Raw genomic sequence first — 10,983 nt, 5'->3', positions numbered from 1 at the left:
GGAAGGCCAAACAAAGTAGTTTCACTTTTGCAACGAAGTTTCATCTTCACAACATGGCGGCGGCGGCAACAATAAAGTTATGCCTTCTTTCTTTGCGTGAACATTTGGGCGGCGTTATGCAAATCTTCCCACATCGTGACGTAGACATGTGGGGGCGTGTTAGAACGAGGCGTTTTAGGAGTGCATGGACCAGTCTTAACTTTTATAAAGAATATCTCTTTGGGTTTGAGACTTTAGTATGCACGAACAGTTTGTAACACTCCAAAGAGAAAGGAAAACTTGAAATCGCATCGTATGACCCCTTTAACGGAAGATATAACTTCTAATATAATTAGTTTGCTGTTGATTTTAGTGGTGAAATGTGATCTGGGCAGGTTCCTGACTGGCTCCTGTTTGTCTTTCAGTCATTCAGCCGGCTCGTCTGGATGCTGCACCTGTACAGGTGTGTCCTCCTCACACTCTCAGGCATCTGCCTCTGACATCACAGTCTGCTGACGTCACATGACCCAGTGAAGCGTGTCAGACGGATCTCGCTACAGGTGACAGCAGGAACAGGTGTGTTCTTACCTTTGCCATCTGAGCCTGAACTCCGCTGGTCTTCAGAGCGCTGACGGCTTTCTGAGCAGCAGCAGGGCTGTCAAAGTCCACAAAGCCATAGCCTGAGAGAAAGACAAGCACAACATCAGCTTAAATACACAGCACACATAAACAGAGAAGGGCAACACACAGTTTTGACCTGAACAAACATGGTGTACTACAGTAACCAGGTGAAACTAAAAACACCCATGTACCATTTCAGCCTAAAATAATAATAATAATAATAATAGAAAAATAAACTAAAGAAAGCACATTTTAGGAACAATAAATATGTAATATATATTGAATAATAATAATAATAATAATAATAATAATAATAATAATAATAATAATAATAATAATAATAATAATAATAATAATAATAATAATAATAATAATAATAATAATAATAATAATAATAATAATAATAATAATAATAATAATAATAATAATAATAATAATAATAATAATAATAATAATAATAATAATAATAATAATAATAATAATAATAATTATTATTATTATTATTCATATTCTTTACATATTCATTACATATTCTATTTTGTATATTTTTTCCTTTAATTTCCTTTATTCTCAGTGGAACAAAATAAAAATAAATTAAATTAAATTAAAAATTAAATTAAATTAAATTAAAAGTTAGTTCCCTCTCAAGTGATCTTACATTAACAGTTCAAGTACTATTTATTTTATCTTCCATTATAAGATACTTTTGAGTGTAGGATAGATTAATAATGTGACAAATACACCCATAAACTGAGTATTTTGTGTAAAACTTTTGTGTAATGCTGCATCCAACATAAAATGATTTAGATCACATTTATCCATGCAACATGTTTTGGAAAGGGTTAATGAAAACTGAAACTCAGTTACTGTAAACATAAAGGAACTTCTCGTAACAAGGAATGATTTACAGAAAAACACACAATTTAGTAGAAAATAAAAATGCAAGACTCAAGGGATCCTAAATGACACCATCTAATGTGTGCACTGATGTTTTTTTGATACACAAATCACCAGCAGACACAGAGCCTCCCGTGAGAGTGTTGCAAATACAAACTGTGTATTGGGTAAAGACCCTTTCAGGGCAGGAGGAAGCAAAGCTCTGCATGTAGAGAGCATCTTATCTCAGTAAGTGTGCTGTGAGTCATATATCAAGAGAAGCGCTGAACTATCAGTGTTCGCTTCCCCTAATGAGAACAATTAAACGGACACGAGGAAGCCGATCCAAGACAAGTCCTTACGTTCAGCTCCACCCTTCACACTACTCTGCTGCTATATTTAATCAGCCAACAGGTCAAACCACAAACGCACAACATCCTGATTAATAGCTCAAATATATGTGACAAAGAAACACTCACTAAACGCAGCTATGATCCATCCGCACAAGTAATAACGATAGTCTTTTGCTAATATACTGTATATGGATTTGCTCTGAAACTACATGAAAGAGTTTCATAAAAAAGAGGAACCAACATTTCAACCAAATATAAAATACATTTATATTTTCCAATATACCAACACAGAGAAATTAAGAACATATTCCTACACCTTTTTTTACTGAAAAATGGAGTCTACTGTAAGCACTGTTGAGTGATTCACTGAAATGGACACTTTGAACTGATCCATGTAAAGTGAAACCTATAAAGCCTATTGTATAATGAATTTCTAAAGCCTCTAAATGATCAGCATGATCAACTTTGCTGAAAAACATTGCACGCAATCTTTCTTTCATCGTCTGATTGAGAGTTTAGGCTTTTTTAGCGAGTAAAAATGTCTTTTAATATAATTGTACAAATGCCCACCTTCAGCTCGTGCTTCACGTGTCTTTTCGCTGTGAAATCTTTACTGATTTTTATCAAGTAACCGCAAGAATAACTTTTATATTGTTAGTACTATTTCAAGATGAACACTTACTGGACTGAAGTCATTTTTTACTTGATTACCCATCATTGTTTTTTAGAAAAATCATGTTCAAATTTGAGTCTTTTGAGGAACGTTAATTTGTTCATCTCTCAATCATCATTGTATTGCATTGCATTAAATATTTTGATCATAAAACTTAGCATTTAAATATCATCTTATTAAGACATTATTGGAGAGTGACAGTTTGGGCCTCTGAATAAAACCAAGCTGTTTTTTTCTCCATATTCTCACTATATCATACTATATGAGCCATAAAAGCCAAATGGATCAAACATGATACTTAACAAATGCACATGCAAACTTTCTTTTAATATATTTTGTTCAATAAACTGTTCAAAAATGACACTTTTCTGACTATTATTAACCAGACTTAACCAACCTAACTGTAAAACTAGTCTAAACTAGAATCATTAATCAAACAAAAAACTTATTTTTACATTTCCAGCAAAATCATGCAACTATATAAGCTTGAGCAGTTTGATGTGAAAGTGAAAGTCAGGCTCTGCTGGTTAAACTATGGGTTGGGTCGGTCGTTCAGTCACATTTAGATCATTTGCATTTGTGCATCACTGTGATACTCTGGGTTAATATTTTCCATCTGGCTGCTTTAGATTCGGCAGGGTTGAGGAGTGCCGGACTGAAGCCGCTCCATCAACACCCTCCTCCTCAGGCCCGACTGAAATTACTCAGCACATAAATAATCCACAGCGCTGTGACTAAGCCACAAGCTCCGAGGCAGTCGTGCCCCCGAGGTGCCAAAACCAGGAACGGAGCCAGATCCTGGACTTCTGCGGCCTGGAACAAACCCCAGAGGCCTCAGTCAAGACAGCGAGGCCAGGACAGGAATAACAGCGAGGGGTCTGGGAAGCAGCGACAGACTGACTGGGTATCGGTTTCCTGATACACCCACGCCAGCATAGCTGCACAATGACGCAAAGCAGGGCGTGCAAACACACACACACACACACACACACACACACACAAAAGGCAGAATAATATGCAGCTGCACAATGACGCAAAGCAGGGCGTGCAAACACACACACACACACACACACACACACACACAAAAGGCAGAATAATATGCACCGAACAATGACTAACGTGATCAAATAGAGGCACGCACTAATGCAGCATACATGTCGGCAGCGTGAAAGTATTTAAAACTATCAGAGAAAGACGCAGAAATCATTACAGGCACGAAGCACCGACAGCGAGAGACTAATGCTGCATCACATGTCTCCGATGAGAAGAAGAGGTGGCTGATGCTGGTGGTTAGGCTACTGTATGATGATCACACACACACACACACACACACACACACACACACACAAAAGGCCGAATAATATGCACCGAACAATGACTAAAGTGATCAAATAGAGGCACGCACTAATGCAGCAAACATGTCGGCAGCGTGAAAGTATTTAAAACTATCAGAGAAAGACGCAGAACTCATTACAAGCACGAAGCACCGACAGCGAGAGACTAATGCTGCATCACATGTCTCCGATGAGAAGAAGAGGTGGCTGATGCTGGTGGTTAGGCTACTGTATGATGATTGAAATCGTGAAATGGCCTCAAACGATTAGTAAATAAACTGCAGAATGTTATATTTTCTAATGCACGCATGAATTGCATGTATTCTGACAGCGCTGCATGAGCTCGCGGCACCAGGGTTCAAAGTCTAAAGCGCGAGGAAAATCTACGCTAAAACTGTGTTACTCGTCAGTTGCTCAGTAACATTTTTGTGAATTTTTTAAAGGCACGTGACAATGTAATACGTGCGACAAACATCTTCACAAATTCGTAATGAGAATAATTTATAAATCGGCATGCTGTTGTCAACAAAAAGAAGCACTGAGATCTTCCTGCGGGTTTCTGCCAAAATAAAAGCAGAGAAAAAGCAACTCCATCGACATTCATAAACGTTAGTATTGTAATTTTACTGTTGTTCTGTAAAATAAAATAATTCACTTTAGACACGACTGGTATCCGATACCTGTGTTTACATTAAATCCCACCCAAAAGGATTGTCTGCAGTGATCGCTTTACTATGCACATGGTAGTCCCTCGGGTTTTAAATGACCGTGCTATTAAAATTATTTATATAATTCACGTCGAATGGCCATTATTATTTGCCAGCATGGACAACGGCTGTCATGGATGTTTTGCAGCACAAAATCTGACTGAACGGATAAAGACCGGAAAATAATGGTAATTTTAATTTGTTAGACTATTTTATCTACAGCTCGTTTGAAGTAGAATTCTTTAGTGAAATAAAGATGATATTTATTTAAATGAATTCGAATTAAGGAGAGAGAGAACGAACGAACGAACGAACGAACGCATGCACCCACGTGCGAGCGAGCGATTGTGAAGCATTGCAAACAAGCTTGTCGGTTTAATTACAAAAATTGCTAAGTTATCACCTCATTGCTGAGAAATATATGTAGCTTTTAGCTGTTGTATTTTTAAAATTCACGGGGCGGGAGTTAAAAACCAGCTCCTGAATGTGCAATTTCTTACCTATAAAAAGTTTCCATCTTAATAAAATGCGAGCACATACAGCACGCCGGCATTACAAATCTTTATGAGCAAACGTGTCGCCCTCGCATTGGGAGTTCTGTGGAGAACCGGATCAGATTTTTGTGCCAGTGTAAACGCAGCCATAGTGTTCTAATTGGGATCTGTAATAAAGAATTCTCTTCTGCTCAGTAAGGCTGCTTTTATTTGTACAGTAAAAAAGACATGCCTGACTCAAGTCTCAAAAATGGCCAAAAAATATTATTTTACTAACTTATTAATTTGAAGTTAAATTTGTTGGTATAATGTCTGCTAGAATGTTTAAAAAAATGTTCAGTGTTAAGTAAATATTTTTAAATAGTTGTTTTGTAATTAATTTTTTATTTGAAAAGCAGGAGAAAACAGTAAAAAGCTAATTTTGGCCATTTAATTTATGCAATGGTGAAAACAAATTGGCAAAATAGGTCTACATGGGGGAAAAAATGCGGACACCTGTGTTCGGTATCCGGCCTTTGACCCAATGTTTCATTTTGTTCGGCTTCGGCTAAGAATTTTCATTTTGGTGCATCCCTACTTTTTTTGTCTTATTTCACCAATACCAAATTCAAACCTACACCTTGGTTGAAATGATGTTTTTTCTGATATACATCACACTTATTTCAGAGGAAATAAATACATTTTGAGATGCATTGAAGATTATCAAAAGGCTGAATTTTTTAGATCTACCCATATATACAATGTCAAGGTTGCAGCTCAGTGGTCGTGAATCATGACGTGACTCAAGCGGAGGACCAGATAAAACACTTTGTGGTTGGTCGAAATCACAGTATAAGATGCAACCCAGTCAAAAATCCCTTCTATGCAATGTTAATACATGACTATACACCATGAGCTGATCCATACATTTATGGTTGGCAAAATATGTCATATAGAGGTTGCATGTTTCATGAATGATGAGATTCATGAAAATGAATAAAAGCCTGAATGTGCCCTATATTGAAATGCTACTGAATGTCCAGTTTTTCAGTAGCCTTGGTTCTAAAGTATTTCTTCCAATTCGTTTTTTTCCTATAGTAAATTGAAGAAATTTGGCAAGCAAACATGATTTTTATTTACTTATTTATTTGTATTTTTCTACAAGAAATGACATGTACAGATAACAGGCACATTATTTTTTATTATATATGATGTTTTTTGTTATCATTTAAAATGGGTTTCTCCATGAAGAAAATGAGCAGGATTTATACTCGGCACTTTACTGCAAAATCAGCTGCGTTGTTCATTATCTCAGTCATAAGAACCATTTTCAGGATCTGTTTTAATTAAAAGTTGATGTGCACGTCCATACAATGTGATGATTCTGAATCTACTGAATTAAGCAGCTCTCAGAGGAATATGACATCTCATCTCAGCACAAAACACTAAACTGCACAGATTCTGAGCCACAGAAATCAGAACATACACGTACATACCTTTGCATCTGTTTGTGGCTTTGTCTAAGATGGCTTTGGTTGATACGATTTTTCCATATCTATAACAAGAACACACAGAGATGGGTTAAGAATTTTGAAACACACACAGATATAAATGGCTCAGTTTAAATGTTAACCTATATGTACCACGGTTATTATCTAACTAAAACCATTAAAAACTATTTCATGACTTGAAAGAAAATAAACACTATCTGAAATAAAATTAAACAAAAAAACATACATTTAAATTTCAGCTAGTTGCCAAGGTAACACTTCTCATATTTGTCTATTGTAAGTATTGTAAATACAATGTCTATTGTATTGTATAATTATAATTATATAATTATAAATACAATAACTAATTAAAAACAAAAAACAAAACTATAGACTTACTTAAAAAAAACACAAAAACTAACAAAAATAAAAAATACAAAAACTTTCAAATTCAAATGAAAACAGAAAATTATAATATTATATTAAATTATTATATACTATTCCTGTTATATTGACACTATAATAGCATATCAAATAAAAAAAAATACTTATATGTACTTGCATACAATTACTGAAGAATGGAAACAGCACAATGAAATCATTCACAAAACTGCTTAAATTTGCTAAATATATTGTGAATATATTTAATATGTCACTAGTTTGAATGCATTTCTTTATTACAGTTGCTAAGTGAACATACAAAATACCTGCAACAATATTTGAAACAAGAAGATGGTGGGCAAGTGACCAAGCTATCTCTTTAACACTTTTTGCCTAAAACACTGAAAAGGAGTGAATCTTTAACCATGCGTCCTTCTATTCTGGTATATTCTGTACACTTCCAAGACAGAAACGAGCACTGCAAGAGGCGTCGTCTCTGGAGGAGAACAGAGCGGGCAAAGGAGTCCTTGGGGGAAATGTGATTGATTTATGAGAAATGCTTTTTTTGCTATATCTTCAATAACATCCAGGATAAAAAAAATAAAAATTATTTTACATCCCAGCATGCTTTTTAAAAAGTACAGAGAAGCTGAATATAACAAAATAAACATTATCTATGCACTTGGGCTTTAGAGGACAGTAATGAAGACAATATCCAAAGATTCTCAAGAAAATCTCCAGCAACATAAAGCAGACTGCACTGATTTCAGTAACAGATAATCTTCACACTGTGTGTTTTATGATGCCAGTTTCTAGGCTGCCAAAACATACATATTCAGCATATATAGCATCATGTGCAAAGAGATGCATCAGCCCTTCTGAATCTTGATTTTGGCACCTTCTGAGGTGTTGCAACCAAAACCTATGCTAACAAAAGCACCAAGAGAAAAACTACCTGCATTCTATCCATCCATCCATCCATCCATCCATCCATCCACTCACCCACCCACCCACCTACCTACTTACCTACCAGGGCTCTGAACCGGTTCAAGGAATGAAAACGAAAACCGGAAACGAACAAAATTTTAACAAGAACAGAACCAGAAACTAAATCAAATGTTATAGTTCCGAGCAGAATCGAAAATTTGAAATGGCCATTAACCGGTTAATAACGTTTATCGTTCCATTTAATATTTGAAATTTGCTGTCAACCAATCATGAATTCCAGTAGTACGGTCTATACAAATGTAACACTGACGCCAACGAGTGAAATGCCCGCTCAGCTGTGAACTCATCATAGGTAAGTCGCAATGGCAATGCATCAGCGTTAAGAGCTTATCTGAGGATAGTGTAAGGATTCAACAGATCACACGCAACTGCAGCGCTTCTGTGAACGGAGAAAACTGAATAAAACTATAGGCTTACATAAAAAGGAATATAGGCATATACACAAAATATATTATTTCACTTAAATCACTGACAGATTAACAAAACGAAAGAAAAAATGTGCTGAGTTACGGTTCATTGTGACGTGTTCCAAAGTTCTCGGAAAGGAAAACGAGACAGCAGAAAGTAGTTTTCTTTATTTTGCAAAAGCTTTACAGTTTTCTTTATGTTGAAAAAGCTTGACAGTTTTGAATAATGTCTTCTTGCTTCTATCTGTATAACCAACCAGCGTTGGTATGACCAGGGTGCGAACTACGGGGGAGCTCGGCTCCCCTTAATAAGACATGGGCTCCCCTGAAAACGTGATTAGTGAAATTTTGGTGGGTCTCAAAAAATATTGACAATGTGTTATTTTCACTTGCAATTTCAGTTTTGTGTAATGTGATCATCGTGGATTATTATGTGTAAAATTGCAAAAATATCATTCATTCATGCATGACGGCGATTTAAACCTCATTCACTTCAATAATGGTCGATTCTGTGTTAAGGTAAGGCATGTTATTCGCAATTATGTGTTGTGGCTGGTAGGGCTGGGGATCGAGTTCGATACTTTTTAGGCACTGACCGAATTGCCTCGATACCATCGAGTATCGAAAAACGTCTTGTCATTCGGTACCAAATTTCAATACCTAAGGGGTAAATCGCATCAGCGTCAGTGAGCCAATAAGCCTGCAGCACTAGCCGGTGTGTTCGACTAGAGGCGCAGTGCAGATCAATCATCCGCGAGAGCGATTCTCTCTTTAGTTCTCATGGTACTGTAATACCACCAGTATAGAGTAGCGCGTTAGCTGCGTGGAGTTCCGATCATATGCAGATGTCCGTTCATACTAACATTACACGACCAATATAGATATCAATATTTTCACTGGCGAGCAACATATTTTTAGGTGTCATAAAACAATATTTGTTATAATATGTGTAATATTTAAATTAAAATGTATTTATTTAGCAAATAGGTTTTAAGTAAAAAATATACACACATATATAGCTACTTAATATTTATATATTTATTCATTTATTACTTTATGTATAATAATATAATCAATTAAATAAATAATAACAAATACATATTAATGTAAAAAATATATTGGCAGGGAAACCACAAATCTGCCACCATATAAATGTACACACACACACAAACACACACTCATATTTGAGTCCTGCTTTTGTTATTTAATAATCAAAGTTATTGTGTGCGTGCATGCGTGTGTGTGTGTGGGAGGAAGTTTGATGAAGGGCTCGGAGGAGGAAAATGAGACTTCAAAGTCACATCAGTGGTCTTTCATCCAGTCACATCCGTGATTCAGTAACTGGATCATTCTGTGCTTCTGCTACAGTGATGCACCAAAACAAATCAATCCATCTCTAAAGATCTTGCGCTTGTTCTTAGAGTTTGGGCTGGGTGGGAAACGGCACATATTGTACAATATGACCACACAAACATTTTGACTTCTGAATACTTTTCTACACCCTTTACATGATTTGCTGGATGGTCTGCTTTACGTAATTAACAAGTGACAGCAAAGAACAAATATAGAGTACTCAAAAATTCAGAGCGGGATGCGTCCTAAATAAATCAAGAGGAAGAACTGTTATTGAGGAGTGTTTGAACTGCTTCTGAACTGTTTTATAATATTAGTTTTACTGTTTTCAAAATCCACATCAAAATGAAAAGAATCAAATTAGATGAAGCAAGTTAAATCAATCCGTGTATCATTCGATCATTCGTTTTTTGATTTAATATTGAAAGAAGAAAAACGAGAATTCAGCTTAAATTTTCGTTTTTCATTCAGGGGTAGAAAAATGAATAAACAGCTTGAATATTCGAATTCTACACATGGGCAGGAATTAAACACCTCTTTCTGCTGATTGGTCAGCCGTGCCGTCATCAGTTCTTCTGCAGTATCACGCAGCAGAATAATAGTCCTCTGCTGCTGCAGTTGTATTGATTCTTAACACATTTATTGCAACTACATTTCATCTTTTTTCATCAAACAAACAGGCTGAATGAATAGCTCGACATGACTCCGTATTGATTCTTAACACATTTATTGCAACTACATTTCATCTTTTTTCATCAAACAAACAGGCTAATGAATAGCTCGACATGACTCCGATACCGGGGCAGAGTCTAGACAGGGCTTTCTTCTGTGTAGGTATAAATTCTATTCTTTGCATCAGCTGGCATGGCAGGGTATGATATGACAGCTGTCATAGCCTACCCTGCTCACCCAGTGAGTCTGTTTGTTTAATTAATTAATTAATTCGTTTCAAAATAAATATTTTAAACACTAAGACAAAAAGCAAGGAATAATAAATTGGTTTGGGTATATATATGCCTATAATGTTCAGGCAAGAACTGTCATTTTGACTGACAACCGGAGAACAACAGATATTAAATAGCCTGCTGTTAGAGTTTTATAATGTAGTCTTGTGTTTTATTAAAATTGATTATAATTGATATGATATCTCCAAAGGAAATGTACTTGTGCACGGCGTGAGCTGCTGCTCACTCGCACTGCAACGCATGATTTTCATAAAATATAATAGCTTACCATTTCAGTTTGTTTCTCACCAAACCCTCAGTATACCTTCAGAATGCTTGGAATATACACCACGAGATGCATATGATTATTTTACGACAGATATG

General features: G+C 35.9%; 1 protein-coding gene across 4 annotated transcripts in view; it reads right to left on the bottom strand.

Annotated features, from left to right (window-relative positions):
• LOC107563835 (RNA-binding motif, single-stranded-interacting protein 1) overlaps positions 1–10,983 on the bottom strand; it is an 85,496-nt gene that overhangs the window by 28,523 nt on the left and 45,990 nt on the right. For all 4 annotated transcript variants that reach the window (XM_016248802.1, XM_016248803.1, XM_016248804.1 and 1 more), the window contains exons 3-4: positions 6,513–6,571; positions 568–659 (exon numbers count right to left, since the gene is read on the bottom strand). In XM_016248802.1, the coding sequence (XP_016104288.1) occupies positions 568–659; positions 6,513–6,571 (151 nt within the window). The remainder of the gene's footprint in view (positions 1–567; positions 660–6,512; positions 6,572–10,983) is intronic.

The sequence above is a fragment of the Sinocyclocheilus grahami genome, unplaced genomic scaffold (genome assembly GCF_001515645.1).
Source record: "Sinocyclocheilus grahami isolate Dianchi unplaced genomic scaffold, SAMN03320097.WGS_v1.1 scaffold891.1, whole genome shotgun sequence".
NCBI classification, from domain to species: domain Eukaryota; kingdom Metazoa; phylum Chordata; class Actinopteri; order Cypriniformes; family Cyprinidae; genus Sinocyclocheilus; species Sinocyclocheilus grahami.
This window is presented reverse-complemented; position numbering and strand designations above follow the sequence as displayed.